Source organism: Eucalyptus grandis, chromosome 5 (assembly GCF_016545825.1).
Source record: "Eucalyptus grandis isolate ANBG69807.140 chromosome 5, ASM1654582v1, whole genome shotgun sequence".
In the NCBI taxonomy this organism is placed as follows: domain Eukaryota; kingdom Viridiplantae; phylum Streptophyta; class Magnoliopsida; order Myrtales; family Myrtaceae; genus Eucalyptus; species Eucalyptus grandis.
In genome coordinates, this window is record NC_052616.1 from 2,265,946 (window position 1) to 2,283,768 (window position 17,823).

General features: G+C 41.1%; 3 protein-coding genes across 3 annotated transcripts; 1 reads left to right on the plus strand and 2 right to left on the minus strand.

Annotated features, from left to right (window-relative positions):
* Nucleotides 1-129: 129 nt before the first annotated feature.
* LOC120293168 lies at nucleotides 130-3,134 on the minus strand. The gene is made up of 2 exons (XM_039312052.1): nucleotides 2,792-3,134; nucleotides 130-800 (listed from the first exon to the last, which is right to left on the minus strand). The coding sequence occupies exons 1-2, from the start codon at nucleotides 2,920-2,922 to the stop codon at nucleotides 332-334; spliced, it is 600 nt and encodes a 199-aa protein (XP_039167986.1). The 5' UTR covers nucleotides 2,923-3,134; the 3' UTR covers nucleotides 130-331.
* A 1,052-nt stretch (nucleotides 3,135-4,186) lies between these two features.
* Nucleotides 4,187-5,323, plus strand: LOC120293294. Its single transcript, XM_039312373.1, has 3 exons — nucleotides 4,187-4,661; nucleotides 4,755-4,799; nucleotides 4,934-5,323. Exons 1-3 carry the CDS (start codon nucleotides 4,277-4,279, stop codon nucleotides 5,089-5,091), a joined length of 588 nt encoding a protein of 195 aa, XP_039168307.1. The 5' UTR covers nucleotides 4,187-4,276; the 3' UTR covers nucleotides 5,092-5,323.
* Nucleotides 5,324-14,398: 9,075 nt separating this feature from the next.
* LOC104454906 (probable LRR receptor-like serine/threonine-protein kinase At3g47570) lies at nucleotides 14,399-17,441 on the minus strand. The gene is made up of 2 exons (XM_039312800.1): nucleotides 14,855-17,441; nucleotides 14,399-14,769 (listed from the first exon to the last, which is right to left on the minus strand). The coding sequence occupies exons 1-2, from the start codon at nucleotides 17,439-17,441 to the stop codon at nucleotides 14,399-14,401; spliced, it is 2,958 nt and encodes a 985-aa protein (XP_039168734.1).
* Nucleotides 17,442-17,823: the final 382 nt, after the last annotated feature.

A 17,823-nucleotide genomic window follows, 5' to 3' on the forward strand; every position in this document is an offset into this window, starting at 1 on the left:
AGGTGTAGGGTTCTTTCGGCATGGGGCCTATTTGAGAAGAATCTTGGCCCTTTGGGCTTTACTTTCGACTTCAGCCTTTGCCGAGCCTAAGTTTGGCAATTCCGAATTGAACAATGATCTCGTACGTTATTTTGCCAGTAGAAACGATCAGAGGACCCTTTTTATTTCAGATATTAAAGACTTCCAAAGAAAAAGGGAGGGTCATAAGAATTTACACGAAAGAAAATCAAGACCCTAATGAACCGCCATTACAACAAAGGCAAGAAAAATTGAAAATGGAGGAACAGGATATAAGCTTGCCGTGTCTGGGATACAAGGGAAATTCCACAGTTCATCTATGCAGCATCCACTGCAGTATGTCCTCTCGGAAAACTCCACCAAATTGACCACGAGCAAAATGCGACCTCGGCACTTCGGGCCCATAGCTGACATGCCTGTACTGCGTGATTCGGCTGGTGGGTTTTGCCGACTGGATTATCATTGTGATGGTAGGAAAAGGCCTGGGCCATGTGTTCTTTAACGAGGAAAACATGCGCCGATCAGATTCTTGATTTTTGGATGAGCTGAAAGTCCCAGGGTTTTTCCACTGTGAAGTGCCTTTGATCTGCTTTGTCATATTCATGCCAGTGCTTGAATTGCTAGGGCTTCCCCCTGAGGAAGAACAGCGAATTTGGGCTGACGGTTTGATCCGGTCCAGCGAACGTAGAATCCAGTTGCCAAGATTCCGACCGACTTCAATGTCTCTCTCTTGTATGTTCCTGTGAACCTTCAGCGCCACATCAAACACAACACGAGTTCGTCTGTTGAAGTGAAAGATGGAGAACAATCAGAATGGATGAAAGATTTTATCAGAAAACTTCAACCAACAAGTAATAAAAAAAATTTCACCGACTGCATAAGTTGGAGTTTATTGTCTCATAGCAGTTGCTCTTATGAGGTTTACAACTAGGTTATTACCAAAAGACTACCGATAGCAATGCACTTCATAACACCAAACAATGCAGCTAAGAACCTTCTTGAGATTTCCAGCTCCATAAACAACATCTAAGGTTTTAACTAACCGCACAACTTATTTATGAAGTTTATAGACATGCGGAATTAAATATGACAATTTAGAGGCTCATAATATGCCAAAGACCAACAAATCTAAGAAGTTCCAACAAAAGCATAAGGAGAAGCTATGACTCCATGAACTGGTAAATTGCTAGAGAACTGAACTGATATTTCTACACAGAAAAAGCAGTAGATATGAACCTCATTTGCCAGGGCCCTATTATGCTTTCACCCTGAATTCTATATCCCGAATGTTTTCCTCTCTATATGTTCTCCCTCAAAATAAAAGCAAAAAGGAAAAAGAAAAGTAAAAATGTACAGTGAAAAACAACGGATTACCCAACAAAGTCTCGGTCAAATTTGAGGAAAATATTCATCAGATGGATTCATGTGGCCCAGCGAAGTAAACTTGTTTTTATGTAACCAAGGAAAAGCACTTCCTTGCAATCATATTGTATCATAAACTATGTGATCACCTAAGTCCCATCTTGCACATTGAGTAAAGAGACTATCATATTTCAAGAGTGCATTGTGATGTGATCTATGATAGATATAATATAGCATGATTCTATCTTCCACATTGTAAGGTGCTATAACTCCCAACAAAAATCGACCATCAGCCCTAGCAACAGAGTTGATCTCTATTAGGGTGTAATCAAGCCGAGTTGAGCCTACGACATTCTTGTTTCGTGCATGACTCAGAACTAAGGCCAAATACTTGACTACAAAGCATTAGGCTCGAGATCGAGTGAGGATCAATGGAGTACTTGGCATGCTTGAACCCGACTCGCTACCAGAAAAATAGAATCTTTTCTGAGCTTGAGCAAATTTCAAAAGTCTGGTCACAATCAAACACGATCAATGTCAACTGAAATCGATAGTAAATTGCTCAACATTGAAAAAGATCAAGTTAACACTCAAGTAGACAGCATAGCGTGTTCAAGTGCATCGAGAGTAGCTCGACTAATCTGCCCCTACACTCTCTATGGACTCCTGTAGTACAAACTTCCTGAATAAACCACATCGTAAATGGAAACCCATCCTCATCTTGTTAGCAAAAGAGTTCGAACATACGCCACATTGGCAGCTTGCAACCATGGGCCCATGCAGAGTCATGAAAGAACCCTCACTCACCCCATAACCTGGCCTCCCCAACGGGCATAAGAAACTCAAGTCGGGGTACAAGCTCACACAGACCAAGAGCACACTCAACAGGAACTCAAACCAATATATACGAGAGCGACAAACATCCCTCCAGACATTTGCACATTATCATCCTCATCATCATAATATTAGTCCTGACGTTCAATACAGCCTACTAATAACCGAAGCCAAATGACCCAAAAAAAAAAAAAAAAAGGCTATTGCATAGGACAACCATCGGCGCCCAGAAATCTCTGCGTGCTCTCTTCGAACAGTCATCATTAACAATCTCTACTTCCAGCTAAACGACTCCACTTGACACATTCCAATCGAAGCAAGACGACAGCAATGGATCCCAGCAAACCGCTCGAAAAAATCAGCTCCCGATGAAGAAAAGAAAAAAAAAAAAAAAGCCATCCATTGGAGAGCTCCCGATCATTTCCCGCGGCAATAGTTCGATTGAACAACTCCGGCTCGCTCGCGACGTCAAGACACCGAATCCCCGACCCGACACACGCATAATAAGAGGAAGCTGATCAACGATTCGAGAGAGAGAGAGAGAGAGAGAGAGGCAGGGAGAGGGGAAGGAAGTTACCGGTGGAGGAACTGACGGATCTTGGGGTGCTTGGGGCCGATCAAGCGGCGCTGGATCCGCAGCGCGAGCTTGTAGGTCCGCTTCAGCCCCAGGACGTAGGCCGTCGCCAGCGTGATCTCCCACAGCACCATCGCCTCCTCCTCCTCCTCGTTCTCCGCGCCCCTCCGTCTCGACCTCCGATTTCCTCCGGCTTTTCCCGAGCGACTCGGTCAGTGGTGGAAGAAGAAGAAGAAGAAGGAGGAGGAGGAGGAGGATGGAGAGAATATTCGAGACATTTCTTTTCGAGCAAGCAACTGCGGAAAAGTGGATATCCGATTTTTCCAGAGCCGCCAGGAGGCTTTCGATTGCAGTGACGCTTTCGCGTCGCTCTTATGTCGCCCCGCCGCCCCACCGATTCGTCTGGAACGAGATCTGCGCCGTTGCTTCCCCCACCGCGCGACCGATTTGGGCCTATTGGGCCTATTGGGCCTGCGCCTCCAAGCCCATTCTCCCTCGGGCGTCTGGGGATGTGATTATGACTCGGCGACCGAGGCTCGAGGGTATATGTCAAATGTAATTGGGCCGTTGCTTTTGCTCCCGTGGCGGAGTTGGGCCTATTGGGCCCCCACATCCAAGCCCATTCGCCCCAGGGTACGTCTGAAATGCGATTTCACCGCGTCGCGATTTCGACAAAGCCCAAAAGCCCAAACTGGCACGTCAGGAGCGCGGGGGGCCTTCCTAGGAATTCGCGAGGGATGTGTCCGTTGGAACTCATGCAAGTCAGGGGCGGCGCGGATTTTTCTCAACGGTTATAAATGGACTGACCAAAAAAAAAAAAAAAAATCATAAATTACGTCGCATAACCCTTAAAAAAATTTTGGTGACACTAAAATATTGTAGACTGTGCACACTATGACGCATCTAACATAATGTTTTTTTGCTCACGGCATCAAAAATTTACATTTATAAGCGATGTTGTGTTGACTTTTGTGTCACGAAAAAGCAGATTGGATCAAACGTATGCCTATTTAATCGAAACTTAAAATTTAGAGAGTACTTTCTGAAAAATAATTGGTTATGTTATTTTGAAAAATTAGTCAATATAAAATTTTAATTATCGATTACAATTTATGTTTAACTCTTTTTCATAAGTGATGAAAATATTCTTCATTCATTTATTTTTAGAAATGATACATATGATCATTTTTTGGAAAATATTTTTAAAATTTTGAGTTTTTTGTGAAATAAACATACTGTAAAAAGTTTGAGGTTTTTGGTAGGTTTTTCTCGGATGAGAAAAATAGGGACCAATTAAAATAATTTATACGAAAAGGAACTCACGAGGGAATATAAGGTTTATTTTAATAGTGTTGAAGAAGATAAGTCAAAAGCAATAAAAATTAAAGTAAATATACAGACGCAAGCCCGAAAGACAAGCTACATCGCTCTCCGTCTCTCTCTCTCTCTCTCTCTCGCCGTCTCTAGCTCTCACGCTCACTGGCAAACATGCAGAGACAGTCCCTGGGGTCCCCAGCCTCCAAGCTCCACGGCCATGGCGCCCCCTCCGCCGCACTCTCTTCCGCCGCCAAGGACGGCGCCCTCGTCGTCGTAGACGACTCCTCCTCCTCCGCCACCAAGCGCCGAGACTCCTTCCTCTCGTCCTCCTCCCTCCTCCTCCCTCGCTACGACGGCGACGACGACAAGTCCTCCAGGCCTCACCGGTTGTCGCTCGCGGCGGTGGCGGCGGCGGCGCCGTCGTCGTCGTCTTCAATTTCTTCTTCTCCTGCTCTGTCGCCCCGTAAGACGGGGAAGCTCATCCACCTCATCCCTCTCCTCACCCTCTTCTGCTTCCTCGTCCTCTACCTCTGCTCTCACAGCCCCTCTCAGACCGGTAATCCGTCGCGGCCTCTGGTGTTTCCGGTTTCTCCTCAATTGGAATCGGCGATTTTGCTGAAGTGATTTTGCTGTTGCTTTCTCGTTGCAGATCTGGCTCAGTTCGGCGGGTTCAAGCATCCGGCGGAGCAAATAGGTACGGTACGGAGGCGTCCGGAGCCGGCCGATTGAGCGCCATTGCTGATTTTCCTTCTTCCACTTATTGTTTTTCCTCCCTTCCTGCTCCAATTTGATGTGGTTTTTTGTTATTTCGATCTGCGATGATTCCAGTTACGACCGACATTGACGAGATCGGCCGGTTCAGCGAGGTCCGCAGGGGCGACGAGCTGGCGTTCCGGAGCCAGAGGAGCTTGCGAGAGGTCGCGAGGCGATCGCAGCAGCAGCCGCGGACATCTCGCGCCGTTCACCGGAAATTCGCCGATTTCTAGGGGGACCTCCGGTGCCCCCTCCTCCCCAGCATCGCCGTCCTCCTCCTCCGGTTCCGTTCTCGGTCTCATCGTCATCATCAATCATCATTATCTATATTTTTCCATGTTTATACGACAAATCTCGCCGTGATTCTATATGCTTTGTTCGCACGCCAAGGATATATTGCCCTTCCATTTTTGTACATTCAATTTTCCATTTCGATGCTTGATCATCCACTGCTCCTCCTCCTCATTGAATTGTTGTTCTCCGAACCGAATCCGTCATAGTAATTATCGCGATTCTACGCGATTATTCGGTGGAGATTTTAGCGTAATTGCGCGGACGGCACAACTTGAAGAAGCAAGCCTATGAAAATTGGGGAGGGGGTTGGGCTAGATTACGCCTGGAGCGGGAGGCGCAGGTTAGAGCGCGACGATGGGCACGAGAGAGAGAGAGAGTGATCGGTTTTGTTGATTGGAGTCCAGCTGGATTGTCCTGACCGTTACTTGATTCTTTTTGCTATTTAAAAATCGCCAGCTGGAAAAGGTTCTGCTTCTTCACTCCGTCCCAAGCACCACCGCAACCGTTCACTGTTCCATCAATTTTGGTCCCTTTTTTTTTTTTTTCGGTCCTCCTATTTTCTATGGTCAACTAGCAATACATTATCATTTTCTTTTTATTTTTCTAATTTTCTTTATTAATTCTATTTATCTAGTGAGTAAGCAAAAGTGCAGTTCGACCCAAAAAAAAACAAAAAGACAGAGCAGCGCGACTCCATTGTATTTGTCTGATTTATTTCACATGGGCACTTTCCTTTTGACCATAATCTGAAATTTACATTAAACAATGAATATTTTTATCCGATTTGGGAACCCGGATTTCTCGGTTCCTGGACCTTGTGAAAAAGAAAGGTAGGTGATCTCGCATCGGTCGATCCCAGATTTGCGGATGCTGAGGGAGTTCCCATGTGGATCTCCGCAAGCATATGGTATAATTTTTGGAAAGTAAATCGCCGCATCTTTAGGCACTACTCGCGAGCAAATTCGGTGCGGAGATTTACATGTTCACTGCATCTTAGAAAGTCATGAATGTTTTTATTTAAAAGAAAGAGACGAAGGACATAGAAATGCCTGGCTTGCACTAGGTAAGCAACAGTGAAAGCAGGCAAAGGTAGTTGCACCGTTGGCAAGATTGAAAATTGATTTGGTCTGTGCATGAATTTTGGACTATTATTGTTGCCTTTTTGTTCTGCTTTGTTTTGTATGTTCGTCTCTGAAATTTAATGCAAATGGAGTTAGTGAAGGACTCACTTGCTAAGTGAGGTTGACTTAATAAAAAGAAGATGACGTGGTCGCGCATCAATGGATGGATGATTTGGGGGTGTCACGGGAAACTATGCACCAAAACTGTCGGTGGGTCACGGAAGCGTCTCCCCGAATTTACGCTCTCTGTCGTGTCTTTCGCTTTGTTCTATTTGATATTTTGTGCAGATGGGGAGAGCGATGGGACGCGTACGAAGGAATCGTTCTTTTCCTCATGTTACCCCGATGTCTCCTGTCGTCTGCGGGAATTGAAATTTTGATAGATTATCTCAACTAAGGCGCGCCTAAATTAATCCCCAAGTATCTTCTTTCTTTAGTAATTAACATTGTCCAATTGTCTGATTAAGGAAAACTATTTGCGATAAATTATTTTTAAACTTTTCGATATTTCAATGATAGAAAACTAATTAATTTATGAAAATATCTTCCATATATTGAAATCAGCATGCTTAGATTGGGAGTAAACAATTTAATCCTTTATGAAGGAAATTATTATCTCTAAACAACAAAATAAATTAACATAATTTCATTAAAAATGTTTTCCTTTATCATTTTCATCGAAAATTTCATGATAAAGGAAATTATTTTCTATGTCAATTATTTTCAGTTTCATTTGTTTACTAATTTAGGGAAAATTATTCCTTTTTTATTAGAAGGGGAAATTATTTTCTCCCAACATAAGTTTTTTGTTTCTAATCCATAGGAAACGTTTCTCTAGATCAATAAGTTTTCAATTATCTAAATATCCAAAAATTAGAAAATAATTTCCCAAAAGCAGTTTTTTTTTTTTAATAGATAGACCCTTGGCGTGAAATCAAAGATATCAGTAACAAAAAAGCTTCAGATTTGTAGGACCGGGGTGAAGCTTGTGAAACAGGATTCGGATGCTATCAATTTGCGTGGGCACGTGGATGGGCCCAAAACCTGTTCCACGCAACGATGATGCTCCAGGAGACAATGGCGTAAAGTCCGTAGTTTATATTTTTCACGTAGAGAAGTGTGAAAACTTTTGACTAAAAGAAAATACGTCGAGTCCCATGCACGTTAGGAACCCTTCCCGGTCCCTTCAAGAATCGTACCTCCAAAGGCCGACAGGCTTTGAATAACTTATATATATATATATATAATCTGAACTGTGAAATTGTCAGAACGGACCTCAGCATATACATATACTTAGAAAAAAGAGGAATTGAAAAACAGGTGATGTGCTTCTGATGCAAGGGGGGAATCGAATCGGATTTTGATCATCGGACATGGTGTTAGCTCGGGCAACGTAAGGGAGAGTTGGCGTAGAGACGCAGGATGGTGTCGGGATTTGATTTCGTTCCGTCTTCGTAGGACCACCACCACCACCACCACTACCACCACGTGTGTGGGAGACTTGATTCCATTCTTGCCCATTTCCACTGCCCTTTTCTTTTTCTTTTCTGCTACTTTTAATTAAATATTAATCTGTTCATCGATGTTATAAGTGCGATTTTTCTCTTTCGGCCCCGAACCTCTCTGCCCATTTTATTTTGTGCAGCGGATAAAGAAGAGGGAAATTACTTAATTAATCTTAAACCTATTTATCGATACTAATTCAGTTATAAATTTTTTAATTTAGTCAATCTAATTCTAAACCTTTGTGTGCGAATTTCTCATATGGTTGTTTTGATTAATTTTCGTAGAAAACCCACGTGACAATCCAATCAAAATCAATCATCCTACGTGATACTGTTGATCAAAAAAGACTACATAAACTTTGCACAAATATTTTTAACTAAATTGACAAAAAAAAAAAAATAGAACCGAGTCTATATTCGTTTAATAAATTTAAAGCTGGGTGGACTTCCTCACATATATAAACATCAGAAGAGTAGCCTTTTGCGGGCCGTAGAATACTATGCTTGTAACTACTCAAAATTTTCATTATTTAATTTAAAGCTCTAATGATTGAAGTCCACCGTCATCATCATCGATTATTGTTCTTGTCATCATCAACCCCAGCCGACACGCTATCTTCTTTCTTTCCCTTTTTTTTCACCATGAATTCTGCATACTCAAGTTCTCCATCGTACTCAGGTTCGGATTGGGTCTCTTTCTTTCTATTTCTTTCCTTGGATTGAGTGGAGACTTCTTAATCCTTTTCAGCATTTAATTTATGCGGTTTGATTGTCAAATTCTTTAATTTGTTCAATCATATTTGTATGTCCTCTCACAATTAATTCTCTAACTTTCTTGATTCGTACAATCAAATAATTTACTCAATCATTCTATCTAATTTGTTAATTGATTAATGCGCAGAAAATGGAAAAACAAGAAATTATCAATTACAGTGAGTAAGACATTTGATAAAATAAATAAGAAAATTAGAGGATTTAATTGCATACAACAAAACTTATTCAATAAATTAAAGGACTCGATTGTGGAAAATAAATTTAGAAAATTTCAGATCGCACAAATTTTGAAACTCAGATAACATAACCAATATTGTACCTTTTTTTTTTTCACCTTTTAGTCACGAGGGATTATCTCGTGAAGCTTTTTAGAATCATTGGTACTGGGTAGGGTTATAATCCCGCCCTACCCAAATCTACTAATATCGAAATAAAAAAAACCCATATTCAAAGAAGACTGGCCCGGCCCTGAAAAATAAAAATTTTCCAGTAGGGTTGAGTCAGGCCGGGCTTTTTTGACACCCCTAGTTGGCACTAACGCACAAAATGTCATGCAACATTGCATTCGTATTTTTTAGGGCTTATCAGTATTGTGGATCTTAACTTCTCCCTGAATCCTGATTATCACAGCGCCTTCTCCAACTCCTCGCCAAGGTTTTAGCAACAAGTAATTTTGAGCTCATGCTTGTTTAGCTCCTCGTTGGCGAGGTCCCTCTCATTGACGGAGGGGTAATCAACCCATCCTAATGCGTTCGCCTCATGGGTATGCCCAATACAAGTCCTAGCCATCGTTGGAATTGAGAGGTGGTTCATGATTTCCATGATCAAATCGTTCAACATAGTGCAATTGATGTCGCAGGAGATGGGGCTGCCATGAGTACGAAGCACAGCCTGATGGATTGGGTGAGCACGATTTGTTTGAGGTTCTGTACTTCGATAATGATGCCCTTCATGAAGCTTCGATTGAGCAACTGAGACCTTTGTCATGAAGGAAGGCTTGGGACAAGCAACATGGCCGATTAGAGCATTCTCTGAGTTAAGAATCATAATATGCTGAAGAGAGAAGATGTGATTCGACTCAAGAGCCACTTGCATTGAACCTGAACCGTGTTGGTTGGTTTGGATTTTCGATATGTTCATTTCTTTTTATCCATAAGGTAGTAAATATTGGTTCAAAACAACTTTCCTCCTTCTCCAATTTGATAATCTACACCTTCAATCACCAATTTTCTGAACTCGAAAGAGCAACATTCATGCCTCACAATTCCCCCTTTGATTTTGAATTTGTTATATTCAAATGCTCCAAAATACCCGAATTTTTCGATTCAAGAAAGTGAGAAGCTCTAAAAAAATGTTATGTTGCTTAAATGCTTGAATGATTTAAATGTGAAGAGGGTACCCCTATTTATACATAATTTCCTCTTTTTAGGAGCGTTGATTCTTTTTTGATTAAACGGTGTAGCTCAAGTAATGTGGGGTAACGGTGTAAAGACACGTGGTGATATATGTTGGAAATTAATCCAAAGAATATACACTGTTTGTTATAATCAGAACATCAATGTAAAGAAGACGATAACAACTATATAATATTCTTCTTTTTATGTAAACTTACAACTCTTGGATAAGAAGAAAATAAGATATAACAAAAAATTGGAAGTGAGGTACGGATATTCGAATCTCCTTAAGGCGATTAATTCCTACCAAAGGTGCTCTGCAGATTCACGAACTATGCCTCCAACGATACAACACCTTGAACCTGTTTGGATTAGCACTATGCAAATAGGACTTAGTCGAACCGTTCAATTGAACCAGCACACTAAGAGAAATCAGAGGAGTAGAAAAGTATATCAAAGTCTTTTTAGAGTGGAGTCAGAAAAACCAAAACCGAAAGACCGCTATGCTCCCATCTATTTATAGAGATTTTTAGTTCATGTATAGAAGATATACATGAATTAAATAGACGCATGTATCCACGAAATTCATGAATCAAGAGATACATGAATTCAAGAAATTAATGAATCCAGAGATACATGAATTCAAGAGATTCGTGAATTTTATAAATACATGAACTAAAAGATACATGAATCTAGGAAATTCATGAATTCAATAGATACGTGAACATAAAACTATAAGAAATTCATAAATCCAAAAAGAGATACGTGAACAGAAAAAACGTATCTTAATTTATTGGCTTTCGTTGACACATTAACCATAATTACAACAATATAAAAGTTTGATTTTTTCTCTTCTGCTGATGACCACTGCGTGCAGGAAGATTTGATACCATCTTTACCTTTTCCATTACGTTCTTTTGGTCTTCTTTACAATATTTATTCAATATCAATTTGTTCATTATCATTATGATTATATTATGATGATGATGATGATGATGATGATGATATGCAGGAGGGGTAGTTACGTATACATACATGTAATATCAATATAGCCAGAAGAGTAGCCTTTTTTTGCTATGGAATCTTATCAGAATACTTTGTTCGTAAGAATTCAGAATTTTCATTATTCAATTTAAAGCTCTTAATGATTGAATGCCTTCTCCACCACCATCATCGGCAATTGTTCATGTCATCATCAGCCCCAACCAACACTAATATCTTCTTTCCCTTTCTTTGTATCAACGATGATTCCCCGTACTCAAGTTCTGTATCCCTATTCAGCCTCCGACTGGTCAGTATGGGTTGTTGAATCTCGTCCAGAACGTTGTTAATATTAACACACTCACTGGATGTAGTGAATGGGTTATGGCCCAGCTTTGCGTTGTGATCTGCAGAGACGCAGCCTCGAAGACGAGGAGAGACTTTGAGAGCCAGAGTTCCATTGCACCCCGATGGTGCGTTGAGGCTGAGACGCGTGCGGAGCCTCCGTAAATCGTACCTCGAAAGGCCGACAGGCATTGAATCACTTATAAAATGTAATCTGAACTGTGAAATTGTCAGAATGGACCTTAGAGAAAGAGGAATCATAAAATAGGTGACTTGCTTCTGATGCAAGGGGGGGAATCGAATCGGTTTTTCATCATCGGACATGGTGCTAGGCTCGGGTAACGTCGGGGAGAGATGGCGTAGAGACGCAGGATGGTGTCGGGTTTTGATTTCTTTCCGTCTTCTTGGGACCGCCACCGCCACCGCCGCCGCCTGTGGGGGGAGAATTGACTCCATGCTTGCCCAACATCCATTACATTCTTCTTCGTCTTTTTTGCTATTTTTAATTGAATGTTAATCAGTTGTTCATCGATGTTCTAATTGCGATTCTCCTCGTTCGGCCCCGGACCTCTCTGCTCATTTTATTTTGTGCAGTGGATAAAGAAGAGGGAAATTCTTTAATTAATCTTAAATCTATTGTTCGGATATTAATTCCATTCCAAAATTTTCAATTTGGCTCGTCTAATTCTAAATCTTTTCACGCAAACTTCTCTCTGTGTGGACAGATGCGCATTTGGTTTTTCTTTATTCCTTTTCTTGAGATGTGGCTTGTTGCATTAGAGGACTGCTGGTCACACTTATTTTTCTTTTCCGCTTTATAAGTCCTCATAAATTAAGACAAGCAGCTGGCGCAAGTTATTACAAGCGTAGGAGATAAGCTGCGACATCAGAAATGATCTCATCATATTTGAGGGAGGGTAAAAACCAATCCCCTTGGGAAAAGGAAACACTGGAAATGTTACTTCAATGAGAAGAGACGGGAAATCAATACCTTCTGGTTGTGCTTGTTTTTGCAGGCAAACTGTATCGATTCTACTGTTCCAGCCGAGATAGTATTTTCCCAGGAAGTGAAGAAGCTGCAGGTAGAGCAGTTCAAGCCTTTTGAGAAAGTTACTCTCGAGCCCTTTGAGCGAGACCATGCTTGTATTGTCGGTGGCTATAGCATGCCAAAGAAACAGAAAGCTGCTCCTGCATCATTAAAAGTCCCAGGCCACCTTTGCTGTTCAATCTTCATGTATGTATTTATTAGATTGGAAGTTGGAACTTCAATGTATTCAAGGTTTTGGTGGGCTCTTGTAATGGACCAATATTCTGAAATGGGTTCAGATTTTTTCACCTTAAGGCCGGTAATTCAGTCGAAAATTTTCATGTCCAATTATCCGAACAACAATTTACTGCATTATTTGAATTATCAATTTCTAATCTTTTTACTCTGACAACATCTAATTGAATAGACTTCACACTTGCATTTCAAATTAATGGATGCTTATTAAAATTTTGTCAAAAAGGGCTAATGATACTCATGATTTTCTATATATAAATGAGAACTTATTGATCAGTGTAAATCATATCGAGATTGCAGAGGATGACCAGGTATGGTTATAATACTTGTGTTTCACAAGGTGGGTAGATAAGGCTAAACAACAAACATGTCTGGACTAATTTTGTGCAAATCGTGTGATTAATATATCATAATAGGCTCAACGATTATTAATTTGAACTTGTACAGAACGGAACACAATACACAACCCAATAAATTTTCTTAGATTTTTATTTTTTGCATCCAACTAAATTGCTTATAGACGGCAAAAAGGAATTATTTTTGCAAAATTTCTAATCAAAAGACAATGCCAAGCACCATGAAAATTCTTTACGAACCGTTTTTAGTGAATAGTCATTTTTATGCATGTTCATGATTCAAAGAAACTGGATGAGCTGGAAATTCAACTAGATATTTCATAATATAACAGAATAATTACCAAAAATTGTAATGAGCGCTTGGTACCCAGGAGATAACTCCTTCCTATCCCTCCTTGTATAGGCAAATCCAATTGTATCCTCAAAATGCCGTGAATACATATGTGATTGAAAACATATGTCAACAATTTTCAGTTGGTAAGGGGGCCAACTAAATTGCTCCAAATCATTGCCACACCATCGGCCTAGAGAGTTGTAACACTCTCAGTTGAGGCACTTCACAGCTCACATTAGAGCTCACTCTGCTTTCGCGTTCACAAGAATAATTGGAACTTATATTACATGTAATAAAGTAGTTGGTCTGCATGGATAAAATGTTCATAGTGACCGCAGTTACAAATATAATTTGGGGAGTCGGAAAGGATTATGTGATTTGCTTCTCAAATTCCTGCTCTGCCCCTGGATGCATTGTACATGAAAAGGTTCACAGAAGAAGGAATGCATCGAGCTGTCGTCAATTTAAAAAGCTACTTGCAGTTCTTGCAACGATTGGGCTGAAAATTGAGTTTTATTGAATGACAGACAAGATTGAGTCCTGATTTTGAGCCGTGGCCAGGATCGGAGAACCGTTGCCCTTCCCTGGATCTACTATACTAACATAGCATGCACCGCCCTTTTCTAGGGCTAAGCATGGAAGAAGGGAAAAAAAAACTACTGAAATTGCAGAAACCGACGCCAAGCACTCCCTACTTCATATAACCTGGAAAAGACATGTAGATTCATTCATTCGTTCAGCAAAGTCGATATATTTTCTATTAAAAGCATACTCCTAATAAAGCTGCATAAATGTCCTAAAGCCATCGCAATTTGGTGAAATTGCAAATGCATATGCGAATATATTTAAGGGATGGGTTTTTGATTAGCCTCTCATCCGCTTTGATCACGAGAATTTCCTCATGCTGCCCTTAGAGTTCTAACAATGATTCTACAGGATTAATTCTCTATTTCTGTAATGGGATGCACGTAATTTAGTTGGCAGTCTTCTTTTTTGATTCACACAAAACCGGAAAATTGAGGAATTGTGGGCGCATTTTTGAGTTTATCCACACAAGCAGGCACATGAATGCAAGCTTATCGTTGCTTATATGGCAATGATCTGTCGTCGAAGGGAAAATAAAATGCAGAAAGGTCATTGATCTTATATATTACCTATCCTTGGAAACCAGCTGCATGAAGTTTATCCCTGATAAAATGCAGCTGAGCTTCGACTTTTGTGATGTTCATCCGCTCTCTGCGTGCTTGGACTGAGCAGGCGACTCCAATTCTATAAACCATCTCCAGAAAATCGCGAGCTGCATCACCTCTGCCCATGCCCTTGTGGCTCTCCATTTCTTGAAGTAGAAGAGGATCAGTAATCTCTAGGAGTTGTTCAGGCAAGGCTTCCTTGACGAACTTATGAAGGTTAAAATTTTCTCTGAACATTTCATTTGTTGGACTCACGCCCGTGAACATCTCAAGCAAGAGAATGCCATAACTATAAACATCGCCTTCTCTTGAAGCCGCGCTTTCCATTCCATATTCTGCGCTTCATTCAAATTGCAAATAAAAGATAAATAATAATAGCAGAACCAGTTGAGGTAGATGGAAATAGCGCGCAAGACTTACCTGGAGCAGCATAGCCGATAGTTCCTCTTACACCAGCAGAGCTCATACTCGCTTTAGTGTCATTGGGAGATTCAATCATGATCTTCGCCAAACCAAAGTCTCCAACATGTCCAACCATTTCAACATCTAGTAGGATGTTGCTTGGCTTCAAATCACAATGGATAACAGGGCTTTGTAGGTTGTTATGGAGATAATCTAATGCTGAAGCAACATCGATGGAAATATTTATCCTCTGGATGAGACTCAATTTTTTCACATTCCCATCTACATTAGCTGGTGATGGGCTTGGATGTAGCCAATCTTCTAGGCTGCCATTGACCATGAACTCATAAACCAAGGCCTTAAACTCATTGCCACTATAATCAGTGCCCGAGCATACTGTTAGGACTTTCAAAAGATTATGGTGTCGAATGTTCCTTAAAGCCTCGCACTCGGTTATGAAGCTCTTCACAGCACCATGAAGCATCAAATTAAGTACCTTCACAGCAATGACGGTTCCATTCTCATCAAGGACTCCCTTGTAAACATATCCAAAACCACCAACCCCGATCAAGTTACTTGAAGAAAACCCATCGGTCGCTTTAAGGAGAGTTCCATAAGATAGACTCAATGATGAATCATCTTTGGAATTTGAAGCTGGCTCTATTCTTTTCTTCTTCTTCAACCAACCAAAGTACATAAAAACAAGAAGAAGAGCTATTCCAAGAACGCCAAAGAAAATCAAGATGGCAAGCTTCCGCTTAAGGATGAGTTTCTGGCCTGAGTTCCTAGAGCTGCATTTCGAGAGACGAAATTGGGGCAATCTTGCACAAAGCTTGTCATTTCCAAAGACAAAAGTAGCGCTGACATTATTAAAGATTCCTTTAGTCGGTAATGTGCCTTCAAAGTTATTGTATGACAAATTTAGGGTCTCTAAGAAGTGAAAAGCCTTGAAAAACTCTGGAATTTGACCAGATAAATTGTTATGTGAAAGATCTATCTCATTGAGATTCCTCAACATACTCATAGATGAAGGAATGGTGCCTCGGAAAGAATTCTCTTGCATTTTGAGCACCTCCAATCCAACACAACTGCCAAGACTAGCCGGAATGTGGCCATCCAACATGTTTCTGGAGACATCCAGTCGAGCCAAAAGATTCAATTTCCCGACTTCCTCAGGTAGGACACCGGTGAGATGGTTTCGAGACAAGTTCAGAAGTATAGATAGTGATGAGAGGCCTATGGACTTTGGTGGTATAGTTCCATTTAAGTTGTTACTAGATAGATCAAGTTCCACCAAATTTCGGCACTCCGATAGACATGAAGGAATGAAGCCGTGAAAGTTATTGTGATCGAGATAGAGTCGTGCTAGATTTACTAGGTTTCCTAATGAAGAAGGTATTGGTCCGGAAAACTTGTTATACGATAGTTCCATTTCCACTAAGTTATGAAGATTTCCTAGAACGGAGGGGAGTGTACCTGAAAACCTGTTGTTGTCCAAAAGAAGCCTTTGCAAGTTGATGAGATTTCCGACTATTTTGGGAATTGTGCCAAACAGTAGATTCTCGCCCAGCGACAATTGTAAGAGAGTATTAGAGAAATTACCGATACACTCGGGCAACGTCCCGCCAAAGTTGTTGTTTTGCATAAACAACACCACTAGAGAGGTGGCGTTAGTCAATGAGCAAAAGAAGCTTGAATCACTATATCCTCCGCTTCCAAGATAATTATAACCGATTTTCACAAGTTTGAGCATGTTGAAGCAGTCCAAAGGAGGCATTTTCCCCGAGAGTTTGTTTGAAGTGACTTGTAGCCACCTTAAAGTGGTTGCATTAGACATTGACCGAGGAATCACTCCAGTGAATCGGTTACGCGCAATGGTGAAAATCTCGATCTTTGGAAGAGCAAAGCCTATATTGGCAGGAAGATTCCCTCCTATTTCATTATTACCGATTTCGAACTCCTTTATGGAAGAAAGATTGAAGATAGATGGAGGAATTGTGCCTGACAACCTATTTCCTTCTAATTGAAGCACTTTGAGTTTGGTTAATTTTCCTAGAGCTTGAGGTATCTTTCCACCCAATTCATTCCAAGCGAGACCAAGACCCTCTAACAATGACATGTTTCTGATGGAAAAAGGAATAGTTCCCGTTAGATGGTTCTCACCTAAGCCAAGAAGCTGAAGCTTCACTAAAGAACCAAACTCGAAGGGAATTTCTCCAACTAGCCGGTTTTTAAGAAGGAGGAGCCGTGTAAGGTGAGTGCAACTTGACAAGTTTCTCGGGACTTCGCCTTCCAATGTGTTGACGGATAATCGCAAGACACGTAGACTGTGCAAATGGCTGACTTGTTGTGGGATTTCGTGATGAAAACTATTGTTGTAGAGCATCAGGACTCTCAAGAAACTCAAATTTCCAATATGAGGGGGGATGGATCCCGAAAGCTTCAAGGCTTGCAGGTCTAGTCCTGTGACTCTGCGGTGTAGGCGACCGCATATGACACCGTGCCATCGACAGTGGTCAGTCGTATGGTTCCATGAATTCAGCGCCCCAAAAGGGTCCATGGTTATTGCGGCCTTGAATGCAAGCAACGCGAGCTTATCTGTCATATTGTTAGCTGAAAGGACTTGGCTAATGCATGGCAAAAGCACTACGCAAGTGAAAAATAGACGACAAGATGATGAGAACTCAAGAAAATACAATTTGAGAGGCTTCATAATGCTAGAGGTGAAATCTTAATCGATACCTAAAGAATATAAGAAAATTGAAGAGAAGGAATTTTTGGAAGCATAAACAGGTTTTGTTGTAATTTGAACGTACATGCTCTGATGGAGACTATATTTGTTGAGGAGGTCTTTGTAAGTCAAATCTCAGCGGTGCACGCCAAGTTCATGAGCCATCCCACTCCATATATCACGGCAAAGTTGTCCGTGCACGCCAAGTTCATGAGCCATCCCACTCCATATATCACGGCAAAGTTGTAGTATAAGG

What these genes read in the sequence shown, in the direction of transcription:
- LOC120293168 (XM_039312052.1), bottom strand. Translation starts at nt 2,922, where the DNA reads ATGGTGCTGTGGGAGATCACGCTGGCGACGGCCTACGTCCTGGGGCTG. An exon ending in ATCCGTCAGTTCCTCCACCG is followed by an intron (nt 801 to 2,791) that starts GTAACTTCCTTC and finishes TCACTTCAACAG; the next exon opens with ACGAACTCGTGTTGTGTTTG.
- LOC120293294 (XM_039312373.1), top strand. Translation starts at nt 4,277, where the DNA reads ATGCAGAGACAGTCCCTGGGGTCCCCAGCCTCCAAGCTCCACGGCCAT. An exon ending in TCACAGCCCCTCTCAGACCG is followed by an intron (nt 4,662 to 4,754) that starts GTAATCCGTCGC and finishes TTCTCGTTGCAG; the next exon opens with ATCTGGCTCAGTTCGGCGGG. An exon ending in GCATCCGGCGGAGCAAATAG is followed by an intron (nt 4,800 to 4,933) that starts GTACGGTACGGA and finishes CGATGATTCCAG; the next exon opens with TTACGACCGACATTGACGAG.
- LOC104454906 (XM_039312800.1), bottom strand. Translation starts at nt 17,441, where the DNA reads ATGACAGATAAGCTCGCGTTGCTTGCATTCAAGGCCGCAATAACCATG. An exon ending in TATCGGCTATGCTGCTCCAG is followed by an intron (nt 14,770 to 14,854) that starts GTAAGTCTTGCG and finishes AATGAAGCGCAG; the next exon opens with AATATGGAATGGAAAGCGCG.